Source organism: Lepus europaeus, chromosome 7 (assembly GCF_033115175.1).
Source record: "Lepus europaeus isolate LE1 chromosome 7, mLepTim1.pri, whole genome shotgun sequence".
Classification (NCBI taxonomy): Eukaryota; Metazoa; Chordata; class Mammalia; order Lagomorpha; family Leporidae; genus Lepus; species Lepus europaeus.
In genome coordinates, this window is record NC_084833.1 from 65,181,378 (window position 1) to 65,203,377 (window position 22,000).

The 22,000-nt window shown below is 42.1% G+C and overlaps 1 protein-coding gene across 3 annotated transcripts in view; it reads left to right on the plus strand.

Moving 5' to 3' along the window:
• UVRAG (UV radiation resistance associated) overlaps nucleotides 1–22,000 on the plus strand; it is a 322,825-nt gene that overhangs the window by 75,928 nt on the left and 224,897 nt on the right. For 2 of the 3 annotated variants that reach the window (XM_062196734.1, XM_062196732.1), the window contains exon 5: nucleotides 135–209. The exons of the other annotated variant lie outside the window; for it this stretch is intronic. In XM_062196734.1, the coding sequence (XP_062052718.1) occupies nucleotides 135–209 (75 nt within the window). The remainder of the gene's footprint in view (nucleotides 1–134; nucleotides 210–22,000) is intronic. 3 annotated transcript variants of the gene reach the window in all.

Below are 22,000 nucleotides of genomic sequence, written 5' to 3' on the forward strand. Positions count from 1 at the left end.
TGATAAGAGATTTGTTTCCTGCTAGTCTAAGATGGAACCAGCCTGTTCAGCAGTGAAGTAACTCTTGTTCTCTGATCAAATCAAAATGTGATTAGAATGATTAGAACTGATAGTATATTTTCTTCCTCTCTTAGATTCATGCCCGCAACCAAAATGAAATAATTTTTGGGCTGAATGATGGCTACTATGGTGCTCCATTTGAACATAAGGTAAGAGGAGTTTCCTAATGTTACTAGTTTTGTTTAGCACAGTGTGCCTTGCAGGAATTCAGGGTAGATATAATACTGAAAAGCTCTGTGTAAATAGAGTTGTGTTTTAAGCATCATTTATAGTATGTTGTTTTGTGTGGCTTGTATTTTGTAAGACATCAGAACCACCCTGATTCATCTTTTCCAAATCCTGATTATATTGATTTTCCTAAAGGAAAACCTGAGCTAGCTGTTTCTATTTGACCTAATACTTTGGGGGTTAAGAAAGAATAGTGAATTCTGATGAAATACAATGTAGTTTTATTTAATACTTCAGATGCCTTGTACACCTTCTAGTAATTTTTTTTTTAAGATTTATTTATTTATCTGAAAGAGTTACACAGAAAGAGAAGAGAGGCAGAGAGAAAGAGGTCTTCCATCCGCTGGTTCACTCCCCAGTTGGCTGCAATGGCTGGGACTGTGCTGATCTGAAGCGAGGAGCCACGAGCTTCTTCTGGTTCTCCCATACAGGTGCAGGGACCTGAGGACTTGGGCCATCTTCTATTGCTTTCCCAGGCCACAGCAGAGAGCTGGATCAGAAGTGGAGCAGCTGATACTCGAACCAGTGCCCATGTGGGATGCCGGCACTACAGGCAGTGGCTTTATCTGCTCTGCCACAGTGCCGGCCCCTTTTCAGTAAATTTTAAAAAACTATGAATCAAGTTACTTTATAGTCTGCACTGCTCTGTGTAAAGATGACCAGAGAAAAGAGAGGGCTGAGAATCTCTATTTGCCAAATACCTGCTGTCTGTGGTGCTGTGCCAGGTGATTCATGTCCTTTCTTACATGATATGCTAGCCAGTGTGTCCATTTTATAGATAAGGAAACAGGCTGTGAAGGATAAATATATAGGATCTAGAGAGTAGCTGAGCTGAGCTTTCAGTTCGCCTGCCTCTAAAAATCTATGTTCTTTCTACTCTGTTAAGACACTTTACCTAAAAATTTCTGAAGCTATACATTATTTGCACTTTGTAATCATGTTGTGTTGTAGTTCTTGGTTATCTGAAATGCAGTTGCCTAGAGTTATCTGTTCATTCAACAGCATTGTATTGAGTATAACTGCAGTGTGTCCGCCCCCGGACCGCAGGTGCTGGGAATGCAGCGGTGAGCGAGTGCAGATATCCCTGCTGTCATGGAGCACATGTAAGGGCTGAGCACTGATCAAGTAGTCCAGCAGATAAACACTAATGGTGTGTGTGTGAGTGCTACGAAAGCGTGTAGTGAGGATCTCATCTGTTCTAGGGGCTCAAGAACGGTCTTGAGCTCAGACTTAGCTTTTAGAGTTCTAATCCAGATGCTGAAGAGAAGTGAAATGTGTGAAGGGGTGAGGACTGGATGGCGCATTCCAGGCAGAGGAGAGTAACAAGTTGGAAGGCTGAGGTGGATGGAGACATGGTGAGTTATAGGGACTAAGCGGGGTCAGAGTGATGAGGGAGAAGAGAAGGACACCAGGAGAAGCTAGAGAAGTAGGCAGGGACCATATCACATGGAAAAGGATGTGACCCTAAGCACAGGAGGCTGTGCTGCACGACCTTTAGCACACAGTGTTCTAACCAGAGTTGTGTTTTAGTAATTCCACTCTGGCCGCAGTAAGGCCTGGTTACAGATGAGGCAGAAAAGCTGTGGGGAGACAGTTGGGAGGGTCTGCACTGTAGAAGGTAGCAGGTGTTGATACTGTGAAACAGCATTATGATAGAGTCAAGAAAAGCTAGATGAATAAGCTTTTAGGAGATAAAATCATTAGGATTTGGTGATGTTTGAATTTAAGGTATAAGAAAAAAAGAAATGTCAAGGATGACTTTCGGGTTTCTGGCTCAGATGAAGTAATTGGATGCGTAAAGGTAACAGACACCAAGGAGGCCACAGGACATGGGAGAGAGAGCAGTTGGTGGAGGCACATGTAAGTTGAGAGTGGGTCACTCTCAGTTGGAGAAGCCTGCCTTTCAGACATCCATGTGTGGGTGATAAGAGTCTGGAGTTCACAGAGATGCAAATGTGGGGCCATTGGCAGATAGCCCTGGAAATCCCGAGTATAGATAAGAAGTATAGATAAGAAGCAGGCAGGGAGGAAAAAGGGGCCAAGTAAGCAAGCCTTGAGCACCTGCCACTCTTAAAGGCCAGATAGAGAAGGAGGCACTGGAAAGGTGCCTGGGCAGGAGTGGTCAGAGGCAAAGGGAAAAATGACTGCGGTTTCTTACAGACTCTGAGGCCAAAGAAAGAGGGTTGTTTTGTTTTATAAGATTTGTTTTTGTTTGTCTTGTTTGTTTTTTAAGGGGAGGGAGTGGTCAAATATGATTAGAACTGAAAATTGCCCTTTGGATTTACCAAAATAGAGATTTTTCTAGGTGATTTCTTCAAAACTCAGGTCAAATTCTGACAGTCTTAAAATTATTCTTAATTTAATTTGTTTTTAAATGATTTATTTATTTATTTGAAAGGCAGTTAGAGAGAGAGGGAAAGAAATAGCGAGAGAGATATCTTCCATCTGCTGATTCATTCCCTAAATGGCTGTAATGCGAGGGCTGGGCCAGGCTGAAACCAAGAGCCTCAAACTCCATCTGGGTTTCCCACCCGGGTGGCAGGGCCTCAAGTACATGGGCCATCGCCTGCTGCTTTCCCAGGTGCATTAGCAGGAAGCTGGATCAGAAGTGGAGCAGCTGGGACCCCAACTGCTCCCATAAGGGATGCTGATGTCACAGGTGGTGGCTTAACCCATTGTACCACATGCTGGCACCCTTTACTTTTAAAATTCATTTTCTGAGTTTTTAAAATATATCAGTATCCTAATGCAAAGCTTTAACATAAGATATGCCAATTTGGATCTAGGTTTGTTTTTCTTCCTTTCAAATCTGTAAGCTTTTTGACAGATTTCCATTTGTAATATTGAATTCTGGTATATCTACCATAGTTGTTGGGATATGGTATTTGCTTATTAAAAGGGTTTTTCAGTGTAGTGGTTAGAATGCCACTCGGGATGCTCAGATCCCATATTGAAGTGCCCAATTTGAGTCCCATTTCTGGCTCTTGATTCCAGCTTCCTGCTATCGGCGACTTAGGAAGCAGCAGGTGATGTCCTAAATAGTTGGTTCTCTGCCATTCTTGTGGGTGACCCAGATGGAGTTCCAGGCACTCAGATTTTGCTTGGCCCAGCCCTGGCTGTTGCAGACATTTGGGAACTGAACCAACGGCTGGAAGACCTCTCTCTCTGCCTCTCCTTCTCTCTGTGTAACTCGGACATTCAAATAAATAAATCTTTTAAAAAATAAGTGAATGAATGAATGAATGCATGTATGTTTGTGATTAATGAAACAATAGTGGGACTGCTACTAGTGCTGTTTTTAGTGTCCCATTTACATGGTTAGCTGTCTGGACACTGTGCAGGCATTAAGTTCTTTCTGTAACTGGTAACTCACTTTGGCACATAGTAATAGCAATATTGATCATCAGTATCTGTTACTGCACATCAAACATTGTTTTAAGAAGTTTACCTCTGGTATTGTATTGTATTGTATTTATTTTTAAAAAAGTATTTATTTATTTGAAAGTCACAGTTACAGAGAGAGAGAAGGAGAGGCAGAGCGAGTGAGAGAGAGTGGTCTTCCATCCTTGGTTCACTCCCCAAATGGCTGCAACGGCTGGAACTGGGCCAATCTGAAGCCGGGAGCCAGGAGCTTCTTCTGGGTCTCCTACATGGGTGCACGGACTCAAAGACTTGGGCCATCTTCTACTGCTTTCCCAGGCCATAGCAGAGCGCTGGATCATAAGTGGAGCAGCTGGTACTATAACTGGAGCCCATATGGGATGCTGGCACTGCAGGTGACAGCTTTACCCACTGTGGCACAGCACCGGCCCCTGGTATTGTATTTAATCCCCCAAGAAACCAGTAGCTGAATTCTAATAGTGGTTGAGATATTGAGTAGGCCAGTAAGTAGTATTTCTGTCTTCTCTTGAGTTTGGAATAAGTTCAAAGTGGTAAATAAATGGAGATCACAATGTTGACTATATTACTGATAGAAGTGGTTAGTGTGGCTGATGCTCTGTGAATTAAGCAGCTGGACCATGACCAACATGGCTTTTATGTCATTTTTCCTGAATTGAATCTCCCCCTAAAAATAACAAAGCAAGTGACACTGAAGGTTTCCTCTTGTAGAAACAAAGTCTGACCCTCCAAGCCAAAAGCAGAGGTTGTCCGTGTGCTTTAGATGGGCTTCCCCTGGTGGGAGGGAACCGAGAAGGAGCTAAGCCAGTCACGTCCCGATCCGTCTCCTAAGCTCAGTCCTCAGAGCAGTCAGCTGCTGTTGCTGGGGAGGAGTGGAGGACTCAGAGCAACTGGAAATGTTCCTTGCATGACCTTGTCTCCTGGCAGTGTAGTGGAAAGTTTTTCTCCCATGTGAAAATGTAGGAATGCACACTGAAGTGTTTCCTCTAACAAGAATATCTAATATTTATTGAGCACTTATGCGCTGAGCACTATTCTAAATCCTTTACTTTTTTTTTAATATTAATTAATTTATTTTTAAAGTCAGAGTTTCAGAAAGAGAAGGAGAGACAGAAATTTTCCATCTGCTGAGTCACTCCCTAGATGGCTGCAATGGCTAGGGCTATATCAGGCTGAAGCCAGGAGCCAGGATTTTCATCCAAGTTTCCCATATGAGTGGCAGGGTCTGAGGGCCATCTTCCTCTGCTTTTCCTAGGCCATTAGTGGGGAGCTAGATTGGAAGTGGAGCAGCTGGGACTTGAACTAGTGCCCAAATGGGATGTCAGCATTTCAATCAGCAGCTTTATCCACTATGCCACAATGCTGGCCCTCAGTTCTTTACATTTTTATTTTTTAAATTTATCTATTTGAAGGGCAGTATGACAGAGAGATCTCCCATCCACTGGGTCATTCCCCAGATGCACTCAACAGCCAGGGCTAACCAGGAGCCAAGAACTCCATCTAGGTCTCCCATGTGGGTGGCAGGAACCCAGGTATCAGGGCCAACATCATTTGCCTCCCAGACACATTAGCAGGAAGCTGTATAGCATAGAGTAGCTGCGGAGCACAGAGTAGCTAGGAATTGAAGAAGGCATGGAGTATCTGACAACATGAAAAGCTTTTTTCCCCCTTCTTTTCTTTTTTTTAAGTGATTGGTTTTCATAGAAGAAGGTATTAAAAAATAGCCTAATTTATAGTCTTCTTTATGTCCAAAATAGGACCAGTTTGTTAAGATTTTCTACTGTTAAGGAAAATAAAGTTGCCACTACTAAGCTTACTATTCTAAAATTAAAATTCATTCCTTAATGCTTGGAATTTCAACATCTCAAAACTGGACCAATGGGAGTGCTGAATTTGCAAATAAAGCTAAGAATATTTAACACTGCACTTTGAGGTTTAAGTTTTATTCTGCCTAAATTGGTGATAAGCAAAGCAGCCATGAACAACATTTTGTTTATACAATCCTATGGAAGATAATTTACATTTTTTTAAAACTCTGCATCTTTCATCTCTGTTGAATCTGTGTAAATCTTTTTTTTTAAAGATTTTTTTTTTTTTAAATTTATTTGAAAGACAGAGTTATAGAGAGAGGTAGAGACAGAAAGAGAGGTCTTCTATCTGCTGGTTCACTCCCCCGAGATGGCCGCAACGGCCAGAGCTGCGCCGATCTGAAGCCAGGAGCCAGGAGCCTGGAGCCTTTTCCGGGTCTCCCACGTGGGTGCAGGGGCCCAAGGACTTGGACCGTCCTCCACTGCTTTCCCAGGCCACAGCGGAGAGCTAGATCGGAAGAGGAACAGCCGGAACTAGAACCGGCTTCCAAATGGGATGCTGGTGCTTCATGCCAGAGTGCACCACAGTGCTGGCCCCAACTGTAAATCTTTTCAAAATGCAATTCTTAAAAATTTTGTTTTTCTAACAAAATTCTCCCAAAAAAACCAGCATTTCCAAGTGGCAGCTTAACCCATTGCCCCACAACAACCCTCTTTTACATATTTTACTTAATTTAAACCTCACAATTGTCGCTTAATAGAAGAAGAAACTGGCACAGAGGAATTAAGTGATTTTCCCAAGATTACACAGCTTCTCAGTGGCAGAGCTATGACACAAAACCAGATAGTTAATGTATGATTGCAGTAAGTGGTACATTTTATTCTTTAATGCTTTAGTTAATGAGTTATATAAATTTATAAGTGTAGCTTATCTTGCTCCTTTACCAGCATTCAAATGAACACCTGACACATAGGCTGAATCTTGAAAAGGTGCCATTTTTAAGAAGGCCACAAACAGGGTTTTCAGTGTGTTTGGCAATGTTAAGGGCATACTTCGAGATTCCGTTCCGCACCAAACAAGTGATGATAAAATTAGAGAAATTGAATGAGGCATGTCATAGCAACAACAAAAAACAAGATAATAAATGTCTCTGGAATGGAAATGGAATAGAAGTGCAAAGAAGTGGGCAAAAGCAGCAGCTGTGGGCCTTTTGGACTCCCTTGCCAGAGGAGGCAGCAATGACTGAAAGATGGAATCTTTGGGGGCAGAATGAGCATTAAAAACTAGGTGGCTCTCCCTGTTGCAAAAGGAGACTGAAAAAAGCTCAAGTTGAAAGAGAATCTCAACAGAAATTTATGTCGTTTTTAGTTTAAATTTTAAATTTATTTGATTTATTTAAAGGCAGAGAGAGGGGGATAGAGACTGAGAAATTGAGAGATTTCTCATCTGCTGTTTTATCCTCCAAATGCCTGCGACCCAGTCAGGGGTCTGAAACTCAATCATGCCTTCCACATGGGTTACAGGGATCCAAGTATTTGAGTCATCACCTGCTGCCTCCTAGGGTACACATTAGCAGGAAGCTGGAATTGGGAGGAGAGCTGGGACTTGAACCCAGACACTCTGGTACAGGCTCTGGGTGTCCCAAGCAGCATCTTAACCACCATCCTTAAAGGGAATTTTTAAAAGCTATGAGAGAAAAAGGAAATACCACCTATGAACCAGACTGTTGTCAGACTTCTCATTGTCCACAGTAGATGCCGGAAGAAATGTATCTTCAAAGTACTGTTAACCATTAGCATATAATGTGGGTGTTTCTAGTGAGTCAAGGAGGGTGAAAGAGCGACAGTTTTAATCACACAGACTGAGAGGTTCCCAGCCCCAGTCTTTAACCCATATTGAATGATGTAAAGAGAAGTTATCCTTGAGGGATGTAGGGTGGTAGACAACAGCAAGGGGTATGAACATGGTTGAAACAGTAGGGAACTGATGTGGAGCAGCAGGTAAAGCTGCCCGCCTGTGACGCTGCCATCCCATATGGGTGCCGGTTTGAGTCCCAGCTTCTCCACTTCTCATCCAGCTCCCTGCTAAAATGGCCTGGGAAATGACCCACGTGCTTGTTACCCACACGGGAGACCTGGAGAAAGCTCCTGGCTCCTGGCTTCAGCTCAGTCCACTCCTGGCTGTTGTGGACATCTGGGGAGTGAATCAGCAGGTTGAAGATAGCTCTCTCTGTCTCTCCCTCTCTTTCTGTAATTCTCTCAAATAAATAAATCTTTTTTTAAAAAAATCAATGAATTGTTTTAACTATTGACTGTAAGCTAACAAATAAACAAAAAAATCGGTATTTGGTAGCTGTGTGTGTATGTGTGTGTGTTAAGGCAAAGCAGACTAAATAGATGATTGTTATTCAAGGTGTGTCCTGTGGACCAGTGCTAGTGTAAGAGCTGTCATTCTGTGGTGAGCCATGTGCTAAAGTAAGAGTAAAAATTTTGACACTTTTTTTTAACTGTTTAGCATTATTATGACATTTTATTCTATTTTACCAAATTATCTGTTCACAATGAATTGAAGGAAAAAGACCCAAACATTAGTCCTTCCCCTCAGAGGGCAGAGAAGCATTGCCCTGGACAGTAGTAACAGGGTGGGCATGGGTGTGTTCAGGGTTAACACTCACTGAGGGTGCTGGCTGGAGATAGTTGAGACTGGAAACGGAGCATATAGGTTTCTGATTAACAGGGGGAAAAGGATTATAAAGGTTTGTCAACTTGGTAACAGACAGAAAAGGAAACAGAAGTATATAGTATGGGCATAACAAGGAGTCTAGAGATATTTGTAATTACAGTAATTAAATGAATATCATCCATATGTTTGCAATGTTCCATAAGCAATTTAAACATATTAAAGCAATGAGACTTCATGACAAGATTGAAATTTACAAACATGTGCTTTCTACAGAAGAGGGAAAGTTATACTTTTGAGGCAGTAATGAAACATGTGTTAAAGCAACTTTTTAAGTAGTGACTAAAATTTATATTTACCAGGTCCTTGGCAGTCTTGTTCTTTTACATTAGTTGTGCCCCGAAACTTGTCCTTGCGGGGAATGACCATGTCCGTGTTAATCCTCCCTCTGTCCGCATTTTTTTAAGTGTCTTTGGCCACAACGGGTCTAAAAGCTGAAACTGCTTCTTCTTTCCCTGAGAACTCTCTCTTTGTTGTTTATCTGCTTCTCTCCAAGGCTTTATTCATTTCTATTGAGCTTTTAGGAACCTAGAAAACCTTTTAACTATACTCATGAACTACCATGAGTAAGTAATTTATTCTCATTTTTAGGAGTGTGCCTGGAAACCATTTAATGCATTTAGTCCTTTGTTCTGTAATCTCTGGTACGCCTTATTAAAGAGCGATATATTCTTGGTAATTTTATGTAGTAACATTTTATTTATTTAGCACACTAATGTGACACTCTGAAGTATTTAACTGCAGTGCAAAGTGGTGATTGAACAAGTGATGATGAAAATATCACCAGTTGAAAAATGATTTCATGATTTTTTTCTGTCAATAAATACCATGCACCTGCTGTTGCTGTGTGCCTGTTATAAACTAGGCACTGTGGGATGCAAAAGAGTGTGAGACACAGATCACTCAAACATTTTGCTGTAGTTGCTGAGTAGATAATATAGCATGTATACCAGAAGTCCTCCAGTTTACAGATGGGTTTAGTTTGAAAAAAATTTTTGTTAATTGTTTATTTATTTGAGAGATAGGGCAGGGAGAGGGGATCACTCCTATTCACTGGTTCACTCCGCATATCTTGTAATGGCCAGGGCTAGCCTGGGCTGATGTTGGGAGCTGGGAACTCAATCTAGGCACCCAGTTAACCCAGGTAACCAATTACTTGAGCCATCACCATTGCCTCACTGGGTCTGCATTAGCAGGAAGCTGGAATCATGAGCTGGAGCTGGGTGTGAGATCAGGTACTTTGATGTGGGTCATGGGCTCAATAAATATCCACTCTGAAAAATTGTTTTGCTGTCAGTTGTTTGGGCCTTGCAGATAATACAAGTAAATTACAGCAGGACATTCAGCAATTTGAAGAGCACCCCGGGGAAAGGTTTTAGTGTTTGGAAACTGTGGAGAAGTTGGGCTGAGTGGAGGTTGGTGAATAAGTTGGGGCTTAGAGAGAGGTCTGTAGGTGAGTTTAACTGTTGGGATGGCAGTTGGGGGAGGGTGGGGAATGAAAGGCTGTTGGACCTGCTGTTTACCCAATAAGCTGGAAACTTTTTGGTCCCAGTTCAGATTGTGTCTTTAATATATACATGAAAGTTGGTCTTTGTCTAAATTTCCTTTTGACACTCACTGTTCATTTTGGGGCGCTGCTAACAGCTACTTTGGGTGGGGATGAACACTTCTAGTGATTGAGAATACAGATTTTGGAGTCAGATTGTAGTGGGTCGAATTCCTGCACTTCTGCTGCTTACCCATGAGATCTTGAGCAAATGGAATAATCTCTGAGTTTATTTCCTCATCTATAAGTGAAGATAACAATTCCTATCTCATCCTAAATTGTCTTGAGGATTAAATGTGAAAGTATATGTTACAAACCTCACAAGTGATCAAGTTCAATAACAAATGGGGAAACTACTATTCACTAGGCTCCAAATCCTAAAATGAGAGGGATCATATCACTGATGCTTACTGCTAAATCACATTGTATCCCTAGCAAGGTACCGGGCATGTAATAGGTGCTCATCAGATTTTGTTAATGAATGCAGGAGAATGCTTGTTGTGCTTAGGGCTCTCATAGAAATTTGGGGATAAAAATCTTTGAGGAACTGATATTTTTCCCACCCAATTTTATCTTCCAGCTTCAACTTTTGACATTTTTTTAGATAACTAATCCTTGCACAATAATTCTAACTGTTGTACTATTGACAAAGTTTAAAAAGCATTTAGATTATTAGGAATTCTTTTCTCAGACTAAAAACTAAAGCAGCAGTATCTTCAGAGTCCAGTAGATGGCAATGCTTTCTCATTTTACTGGAAAAAACAGCTTGGAGATAGACGGCAAGTCAAAGGATCAAGTCTTTTTGAAAGAAGAAAACTCTCAGGCAACTGAAATAGTATTTTGTGGTGAATTTCATCAAATTATCCATATAACTTGATCATCCTAAGTACATAAGTCAAACTGAGATTGAAGCTTTAGGGACAACAACATCAAGTTTCAGGATCCGTTTTGAGAGACTTTACACATGAAAATTTCCTATTTTCTATTTTTCAAGGCATGGTACTTTTAAAAAGTAGAAAACCTGAATTCAAATCCAGATTTGTTTTGGTGTTAACTGTATTTCTTGAGCAAATCACCTAACTTCTCTTGGTTTTAGGTTCCTCATCTTGAAAGGAAATCCTAAGTAGCTATTACACTACTGGGAATGTTAGCATTATCTCGCCTAATACTCTTGTGTCATACATCAAGGCAGTAAGGTTCAGGGAGCCTTATGACCTATTGAATTTGACATGGCAAGTTAATTCCACACTGTAGTTGATAATATACACATGTACACACACATAGATTTAAAAAAAAAAGATTTATTTATTTGAAAGGCAGAATTATAGAGAGAGAGGAAAAGAGAGAGAGACAGAGGAAAGAGAGAGAGAGAGAGAGAGAGAGAGAGAGATTAGCCACCTGCTGATTCATCCCCCAAATGGCCACAGTGGCCAAGGCTGGGCCATGCTGAAGCCAGGAACTTTATCCAAGTTTCTCACATGGGTGGCAGAGGCCTAAGTATTGCGGCCATCATCTACTGCTTTCCCAGGCACATTAACAGGGAGCAGGATTGGAAGCTGAGCACTGGCACCCTTGTGGAATGCCAGCATTTCAGGCAGCTGCTTACTCTCCCCTCCCCCAATATGATTTACTATATGCTTTCATAGATCTTTAATGTTTGTGGATTTACCTATAAATCATTTTCACTCCATCTTTACAACAACCCTGGAGGAATGAGGGGCAACTGTTGTCATTATTTGCCCTATAATTAAATTGAATCACAGAGTGGTAAAGTGACTTAGTCATTTCTGTATTGTAAATTGCTCCTTTCTCTTTCTCCTAAAGCCTTTTGGATATACTTTTCTTATAGATGTGTCAGTTTATTATACATTTTTAGATGATATATCTGTCTCCTTTTCTAGAGATTCCACACTGTACCTTTTTTTTTTTTTTTTTTTTTTACAGGTAGAGTTATAGACAGAGAGAGACAGACAGAAAGGTCTTCCTTCCGTTGGTTCACCCCCAAAATGGCTGCTGCGGCCGGCGCTGCACCAGTCTGAAGCCAGGAGCCAGGTGCTTCTTCCTGGTCTCCCATGCTGGTGCAGGGGCCCAAACACTTGGGCCATCCTCCACTGCCCTCCCGGGCCACAGCAGAGAGCTGGACTGGAAGAGGCGCAACCGGGACTAGAACCCGGCATCCATATGGGATGCTGGCACTGCAGGCGGAGGATTAGCCAAGTGAGCCATGGTGCCGGCCCCCTCCACACTGTATCTTAAATTTCTGTCTCTGAAACTAGGTTCAGTAGCAGGTGTCTAATAGGTGTATATTGTAATTGAATATATGTATTTGTATATAGGTATTGTAATTGCAATAGGTAAATATTGTAATTGTCAGGTAAATGACTGACATGTCAGGGTGAGTTAGAAGCATAACCAGAATCAGAATGTGTTTCTCTTTCTAGATACACACTTTCTTGATTATACTGTGTTACTTATTAAAAGGTAATAGCTAGGTGCTTTTCCTCATTTCATTTCTTTTCTAAAGTTATTATTTTCATGTTCTTTGAAAGACAGTCTTAGATCTTCCATCCACTGAAATGCCCATAACAGCCCGGCCTGGTCCATAATGAAGCCAGGAGACTGAAACTCCATCTGGGTCTCCCATGTGGGTGGAAGGGACCTAAGTACTTGAGCCATCACCTGCTGCCTGCCAGGGTATGCATTAGCTGATAACTACAGTCAGACGCAGAGCCAGTGCTCAAACCTGGCACTCTGATATGGGATGTGGGCTTAACTCCTGTGCCAAAAGTGTGCCCCTCATCATTTAATTTGTGGTTTTTTTTTAAGATTTCTTCTACCATTTGATTTCACTAACTGTGATTAAAAGCTGTTTGAGGCCGGTGCCGTGGCTCAATAGGCTAATCATCTGCCTGCAGTGCAAGCACCCCGGGTTCTAGTCCCGGTCGGGGCGCTGGAGTCTGTCCTGGTTGCTCCTCTTCCAGTCCAGCTCTCTGCTGCAGCCCGGGAGGGCAGTGGAGGATGGCCCAAGTGCTTGGGCCCTGCACCCACATGGGAGACCAGGAGAAGCATCTGGCTCCTGGCTTCGGATCAGCGCGGTGCGCCCGCCGCAGTGGCCATTGGAGGGTGAACCAACGGCAAAAAGGATGACCTTTCTCTCTGTCTCTCTCTCTCACTGTCTACTCTGCCTGTCCAAAAAATAAATAATTAAAAAAATAAATAAAAATGCTGTTTGAGATCTCTTCTTTAATTCATAGCCAATCAAGTAGGCTGAGATGATGAAACCTAGAAAAGTTAACAGATTTTTATTATAAGTGTATAGAACTAAGAAATTAAAAAGCCGGCCATTTCCTCTTGCTAGTCATACTAATGGATACGCACTGGTTTCCAGACCTCATCCCACTCAGTCCGTAAGCAGAAAATACTGGTGCTGTGATTTCTGTCCAGGTGTTTCAGTACATCATCACTAAGGAAAAGTTGGAAAAATCGTAAAAATGACTTCTTCCTAAACGTATTTGATTCTGTTTTCTGACCCCTCCGTTCCATTATTCCACAACAGAAGAAACAAAAGATGGAACAAATCCTCAGGCGCTGTTTATAATGGCTGCTTGTTTTTGTTGTGCAACAGCTCAGTGCCTGAGCACAGTTTAAAATTCAGGATAGGGCCAGCACTGTGGCACAGTAGGTTAATCATCCACCTGCAGCGCCGGCATCCCATATGTGCGCCGGGTTCTAGTCCCGGCTGCTCTTCTTCCAATCCAGCTCTCTGCTATGGCTTGGGAAAGCAGTGGAGGATTGCCCAAGTGCTTGGGTCCCTGCACCCGCGTGGGAGACCTGGAGGAAGCTCCTGGCTCCTAGCATCGGATCGGCGCAGCTCCAGCCATTGCAGCCATCTGGAGAGTGAACCAATGGAAGGAAGACCTTTCTCTCTGTCTCTTCTTTTCACTGTCTATGATTCTACCTCTCAAATAAATAAATAAATAAAATCTTAAAAAAAAATTTCAGGATAAAACTTTGTGATCTCCTAGTAACTGTTATACCGGGTGGGTACAGAGCCTTTACAAGCTGCCACGGCTGTCCGTCACTCACAGAGTGCTTGTTCTGTGTCAGACACTGTGCCAGGTACTTCACCTGTTTTTATTTTATCTGTATAACAGCCCCCCGAGGGCAGTTACTATCCTCACTGTGTGAGGAAAGCAGTGCATAGCTCCTGAGCAGCAGAGCCATGTTTCAAACCCAGGTGTGACTTATTTGAAGACTAGTTCCCTTAACCTCTGTGCAACCTGGCACCTCACCATTTCTTCATAGAGTCTGTCCAAACAGCAGGTCTCTGTCTTTACAGTTTGCCAGAGATGCCCACGAGGTGTGCATGTGAAAATCAAATGAGAGACCACCGGACCAGCACTTTGAACTGTATGAAGTGCTTTGTTCTACAGACTTGGGTATTTGTTATTGCAGTGTGGGCACACAGTGCCCATGAGGCCAGCAGCCCACCAGCGTCCACAGAGGTTCCAGGCATTAGTCACTGTGTTTGGCTTCCCTCAGAGTCTTTTTTCCCCCTCCTTCCTTTCTTTTGGATCAAATTAACGTTTGACAGATGTTTGGAAAATCATCTTATCCTGTAATTCATATTTATAAATCCTGCTGCTACAGTGTGGTCCCATTCTCTCTCTTCATTGAAGCCAGAGAATAATCTGGGAAAATGCCATGTTTCCTGTTATGAATTTGGAGGATCTTGTCTTCTTAGCACAACTTTTGAGCTTTTGAGTATTTTAATACTGCGTCATTCAAAGCCAAGTATGGTTCCTCATGTAGATGTTTTAGATTCTTGAGAAGTAAACAGAAACAGAGCTCTAGATTTGTTCTCACCAAGCGATTCAGAGGGCTTACAATTGTTTTGTTTAGAATTTTGAAAGCCTATTTTTATTGTTCTTTTTAAAATTTGTAATGAGGGCTTTTGAACAATAAGTCAATTTCAGTTTAAATTGTTCTGTAAAGCTGGGAATTCTTTCTCTGTCCCCTACTCCCGTGATGCCAGTCAGCATGTTGTTACTGTCGCCTGCTCTCACTTCTGTCTTCTGCAGTCGCTATAAGCATTGGTGTATTAGTGCCTTCTTCGTGTTTAGGGCCCATGCTCCTCTAGGGTTGAGATTTATTTACTTTTGCAGTCCCATGAGTATTTTTCCATGAGTGAGTGAAATCTACTAGGATCACATTGTCCTCATCTGTATTCTAAACTAAAATTTTCTATTAAGAGGTGGCTGCTTAAATAGGATTGCTTTCAATCTTCCCATCATTAAGTAGCATTGGAGATATTTAGTCCATTTCATGCTTGGGAGGGTATGACTGTAGCTATGATTATTTTCCATGAGTACAATGGAGTGTCAGTGAGAGTCTCTGCATCCCTGTTGACTTGAATTAAAAAAAAAAAAGATTTAATTTTAGTTCTGCAATATATATATACTTCACTTAATTACATTCTTATTGCTGACTGCTTCTGTTAAAAAAATTTTTGCAGATTTATTTTATGGGCCCAGCACTGTGGCATTAGTGGGTAAAGGCTCTGCTTGCAGTGCCAGTATCCCATATGGATGCCAGTTAGAGTCCTGGCTGCTCCACTTCCGATCCAGCTCTTTACTATGGCATGGGAAAGCAGTGGAAGATGGCCCAAGTCCTTAGGCCCCTGCACCTATATGGGAGACCTGGAAGAGGCTCCTGGCTTCGGATCAGCTCCACTCTGGCCTTTGCAGCCATTTGGGGAGTGAACCAGTAGATGGAAAACACCTCTCTCTCCATTGGAAAGGCAGAGAGAGAGAGAGGAGAAAGGTCCATCTGCTGGTTCACTCCCCAGATGACTGCAATGGCTGGGGCTGGGCCACGCCAAAGTCAGGAGCCAGGAGCTTCCTTCAGGTCTCACACATGGGTGTCAGAGTCCCAAACACCCTCTGTTGCTTTCCCAGGCACATTCGCAGGAAGCCAGATTAGAAGTAGAGCAGCCAGGACTTGAACCGGTGCCCATATGGGTGCTGGCATTGCAGGTGGTGGCTTTACCTGCTATGCCACAAGGCCGGCCCTGATGCGTCTCACTATTTTCAGGGAGAGGAAAATCATTATTTCAAACCTTTGGCCAGCCCTGGGGGAATGTACAGAAGAGGTCTCACCTTCCCTCCTTAACAACTCGGCATCTGGGCTGCATCAGAGCTCAGAGAAGGAGGGTGTCCACGGCTTGCTGATGCTTTACAGAGACCCTTGCATAGTTTTTCTCAGTTTAAACTTGGCTAGCACTTAAAAGTGCATTAATCTCCTTGAATACATACACATGGGAACCCAGGCTGGCTGTGGCTTCATCAGGTAGCTATTTTAGGAGTAGTTATACAAATAAATACTCTATTTTAAACAAGTATGCCAACTGTAGCTGCAAATGTGTGTAAGTAGTGATGAGCCCTTGTTCCTGTTTGTTTTTGCTTGCCCATCCTGATTTCATTCAAAGCTCACTTAAAGTTTTAAGGATAAAATACAGAACACTGTTGAGTCCTGCCGGGGACAACTTGATATTGGGTCCATAAGCTATTGTCCTTGGGTCTCCACTTGGGCCTTTATTCTTTTCATTAACACATTGTAGCTGGATAATTCTGTGATCCTGATTCCTCCCAGATCTGCGTCTCTAGTCAGAATGTGCATGTATCTAGACTGGTATCGATGTTTTCAGAAATGCGTCACTGACATGATCCAGTTCTCTTCACCCTCTCTAAAAACCTGCTGTTAGGGCTGGCGTTGTGGCCCAATGACTTAACCCACTTCCTGAGATACTGGCATCCAATATCAGCACTGGTTGGAGTCCTTGTTGCACCACTTCTGATCCAGCTCCCTGATAATACATCTGGGAAAGCAATGCAAGATGGCCCAAGTGCTTGGATCCTTGCCACCCACACAGGAGACCCTGGATAGGGTTCTGGGCTCCTGGCTTCATACTGGCCCAGCCCTGGCCATAGCAGCCATTTGGGGGAGTGAACCAGCAGATGGGCAATCTCTCTCCCTCTCTCTCTAACTTTGCCTTTGAAATAAATTAATTTGAAAAAAAAAAAAAAAAAGAAGAACCACACAAAGCCTCCTGTTATGTACCTAAATTTACTTTCTCAAGTCACAACAGGGGAGTCAGCCTGATCTCTTTCCCTTTGAATCACTACTGAAGGTGATTGCAAAATAAAATACCTACTTCTTTCCTGATTCTTGACGTCACAATCTGATGTCCTTCCCTTTTTTTTTTTTTTTCCAAATCACGTTGGTAGCATTTGACCTTAGTAGTTAATGGCTCACAAGACCTGGCTGAGACCTGATTCTTATTTCTAAACACCCTGTCCTTAACAGTGTCCTGTGTTGAAATTTGTCATGCTAGTGTTGGCATTGACACTGGAAGGTTCTCTGTCACATACCTTCTGTCATCAGTTTGGATTCCCCCTTAGTACCTTGCATCCCATTTCTCTTGTCCCTGACCCTTGTCCTTTTATATTCTGGTTGCCTGATTGCTCGTTTCTCTCTCTTGCTAGACTGTAAGCTGTGTGAAGGCAGGAAGAGTGTCTGGATCACTAATTTATTCCTAGTGCTTAGCGCTCTGCCTGGCAAATAGTAATAATTCAGTTAAATGTTTGTTGGATGAATTAAGTGAAACCTTGGTAGCAGGAGACTGATAGAAATTGTTTTGGAAGCTGCTACTTTGTTGTCATCCATAGTGTAGTTTGTTACTAAAAATTCTGGTTCTCTATGTCCTAGTGGTTTCTTTCCATTTCTGCACAGACACCTGTTACAAGTGTTTCTAAGCTATTATACTTTAAGTGGAACTCTTCATTTTTCTCTCTAGGCTTGCTTTCCCTTCCAGTTTTCCACATATTTACTATTTTTCCATTTGTCCAGGCCTCAGATCTTGTAGTCAGTTTTGATTGAGCTCTTTCTTTTATCTGCTGTATTCAGTCAGTCACTAGACTCTTTAGAGTCTTTGAAATAACTCTGGTATCCATGGCTACTGTTCCGTCTCTGTTGCCATAATCACTGGCGTCTCCCAAGGACTGGATTTTTGCAGCAGTTTTCCTGGCGGGCCTGTGGACTTTCTTCTCCTTGTATCCACTCTGTCTAACTGACCGCTGCCTGATGAATCTTGTTAAAGTGGACTTTCATTTCTTGATTCCTCTGCTTAAAGGTTATACAGAGTAAATTCTTGTTGTCAGCTGAATGTGTCTAAATCTCTGACCTGATTTCCTTCTTTTCAGCAGACCAAGTGCAGCCAGTTTGGCTGCCTCTCTTTTCATTACCATTGTTATTGATGCAGGTTGAACTGTCATTACATCTGCTATTTGGAGACTTTATAACAGCCAGTAGACTGTACCTGGGCATTCTGCCTCCTTGAATTCATAGTTGTCATATCAAAGTGACTTTTCTGGAATGCACCTGGCATGATTGCCCTACAAAGTCAGAAACGCTTCATGAGGCTTTGTTGCCAAGGGGCTGTCTTTTAGCACAGTATTTAAGGTTTGCTGGGTTCTGGTCCTCCCAACCTACTTACTCAGCACTGTCTCCCACTACTTCCCTCTCCAGAGTTCTCCATAGTTCTCACATCACTGAAGCTGAACAGCTTGGACCACTATTTAATAACCTCTGAACGCAGTGTGTGTGTTCCCACTGTCATGTTTGGCTAAAGGTGTTCATCTATGTGGGACTTCCCTTCGTGCCATCCAGCTTCTCCATACGACTTACTTCCTCCCAGTCCTACCACCATCTCGTGGAGGTTCCCGCCTCTACCCGATGGAGTCCTTAGCACACCAGAACTCCCATAGCTTTTGAAATTTCCTCTTTCTTATGGCATCTTTACATGATTTACTTCTCTTGCATCCTTAACTGGGTTGTATATGTTATGTGGATGGTGAGTAGCAGTTGCCTAATACCCTGTATGTATTAGGTGTGCAGTAAGCACTGAAATGAGTAAGTATGTGTCTAGCACTGTGTGTGTAGGTTATCCTATCCAGCTGGCTTATTTCTCTATTATTTTATAGTTTTAATGAAGTTAAGGACGGTCTTGTGACTGTTGCCACAGTTAAAAACTCACAAAATGTACAGTAATGTGTTTTGAAAAGTGACTCATCCAATGAGCTAGTATAGGGATGGGCAAACTACAGTCCAGCACATATTTTTGTATGGCCCATGAGCTAAGAATGATTTTTGTATTGAAACCATAAGGGATTGAAAGAAAAAATGAAGAAGAATGTGTGACAGAGATGACATAAGGCCCACAAAGCTTAAAATATTTACTAACTGGCTCTTTATGGAAAAAGTTTGCTGAGCTCTGATCTAGAAATACAACTGATTTGCCTGGCCTCACTCCTGCTCATTGGATGTGTGGAATTATCTGTTTCCCTGAATAGTTTAATAGACACTCACCAGACTAGTGACTATTCCCTTCCTTGAAAAAGAATCGCTGGGCCTGGCTTCAGAAGAGTTTTGAGTGACATGTAAATCTCTCCTGGGCTCTTTGGCACTTGGCAGTATCTCCCTCAGATAACCAGATACAAATGAGCCGTTTCTTTCCATTATAGCCCTTCGTCAGAGGCCTGTGGAGATCGCACATCTGGGGAAGTCAGATGTCATTCAGAACAGGGCTCTCAGCATATTTCAAGAATGTTAATTGCCAAGTGACAGCTAAAGCAGAAGGGCTTAAAAATGTCCTTAAGTTGCCTTAAATGTACATGGACCTAGAATTTTAGAATTGGAAAAGGTCTTAGAGATCATCAAGTGTGCGGTGGTTCTTAAGAACCTGGGCTGTGGAGCCAGACTGCGTGGCTCTGTACTTAATCCTCTCCGTGTCTCAGTCTCCTCACCTTGAAAGTGGGGCTAAGGGTGGTGCCTGTCTCCCGGGGCTATGCGAATAGAAAGTGGATTAACATGTAACACACTAACATTTAAAATGTTACCATTACCACCTGAACACAATACTGAGCCTGGCACTCTAAATGCTTAGAAACCTTATTCTTGTTTATAGTGCTGTCAGTTTTTATTATTGTTTTTCTTAGTAGTGATCTAATTTCCATTTCTTTAAGAAAACTTTTTTTTTTAAATTTCCCTTTCATTTTCATTTGAAAGGAAGAGAGACAGAGAAATCTTCCATATACTGACGGACTCCCCACCAGAGTTAAATGACTTTTCTCACTTCTGTGGCAGCAAAGTGGATGAAAACCTGGGGTCCCTGCTCTCAGTTAAAGTGTTGGTTTTAGTTATAGGTTAGTCGGTGTGGATGATTTTTTAATAGAAAAAGTATTTGGTAACTTTTTGTATAACATTAAAAACACCAAATAGAGCATTATTAATCATTTCTCCTGAGGATTTTAAACTTCCTTCTAGTGTCCTTTATTGTTGTTTGGATTATTATTGTTTGGATATGATATTATTGTTTGGATTATGCGGCCAGTTAGACTTGGCTCCCGACTGTCCTCATCTGCCCTTGCCACATGGCATTATTTCGTAGCCATCTCTTTTTTCTTGAAATTCATAGAAAATTATTTTTTAAAGATACAGTGTAGGGGCATGGGTACATTCACAGTGTTGTGCATCACTACCTTTCTCAACTTGCAAAACGTTTTCTTCACCACAAAAGAAAACTCTCCAGTTGGGAAGCAGTCACTCTGCAGTTGGCCCTCCTCCAAAGCCCTGGCAAACCCCCATCTGCTTTCCAGTCTGTGCATTTACGTTTTCCAGGTACTTCACATAAGTGGACTTCTACTAGGTCATGTGTTCTGTCTGGCTTCTTTCATTGAGCATAATGTTTGTGAGGTGCATCCACATGTTGCATGTATCAGTACCCCCGTTCCTTTTTAGGACTGAGTAATATTCTGTTGCATTTATATTCCACATCTTGTTTATCCATGCATCTGTTTTTGGACATTTGTGTTGTTTCTACCTTTTGGCATTGTAAATAGTGCTGCTATGAACATAAGTGTACCAGTGTTTATTGAAGTGGCTGTTTTCAATTCTTTTAGATATATACTTGGGAGTAGAGTTGCTGGGTCATATATAATTCTGTATTTAACTTTTTGAGAAATTGTCAGTGTTTTTCCACAGTGGTGGAACACTTAGTCTTTTTAACATCAGTGCATGAAGGTTCTGATTTCTCCACATTCTTATTTATTGTATGTATTTCTTTGTCTTGTATTTATTGTGTGTATGTGTGTGTGTGCGTGTGTGTGTATTTTAGCCATCCTGGTGGTTATGAAGTAACCACCCTCCATTTTTTGATGAAATGTGTCTTTAAGTTTTCCCCTCATTTTTAAATTAGGTTTTTTGTCTTTTTTGTTGTTGTTGAATTTTAGGAGTTCTTTACGTATTCAGGGTATCATTAGACCTTTATCAGATATATGATTTGCAAAAAATTTTTTTCTATTCTGTAGGTTGATTTCTCAGTTTCTCTGTACACATTTGTCATGCAGCCATTGCTACCATGTCTTTTCATCTTGCAAAACCTAAATTCTACCTTTTAAATTTTTTTAAAGCTTTTATTTATTTATTTATTTATTTGAGAGGCAGAGTTACAAAGAGAGGGAGAAACAGAGAGAGAGGTCTTCCATCTGTTGTTTCACTCCCCAAATGGCCACAATGGCTGGAGCAGGGCTGATCCGAGGCCATGAACCAGGAGCTTCTTTTGGGTCTCCCACCTGGGTGCAGGGGCCCAAGGTCTTTCACTGCTTTCCCAGGTGCATTAGTAGAGAATTGGATCAGAAGAGGAGCAGCAGGGACATGGGTGCTGGTGCTGCAGTGCCAGCCCCTACCTTTTAAATTTAAAAGTTATTTATTTTAATTTTATTTGAAAGACAAAGACAGCGATCTTCCTTCTTCTGGTTCACCCAGCAATGGTCACAACAGCCAGGACTGCTCCAGGCTGAAGCCAGGAACCCAGAACTCAGTGTGGATTTTTCTTAGGCAGCCGGGACCCAAGTACTTGAGCCTTAACCTGCTGCCTCCCAGGATGCCCGTAGCAGGAAGCTGAAATTGGAAGTTGGGACTTGAACACAGGCACTCTGGTATGACATCTGAGCATCTTAACTGGTGTGACAAATGCCGTCCCTGAAATTGTACCTTTTAAATAACAATTCTTCTTTCTCCCCTCCCCCTGGGCCTTGTCAGTTACCCTTCTACTTTGTTTCTGTGAATTTGACTAGTCTAGGTACCTGGTATAAGTGGAAT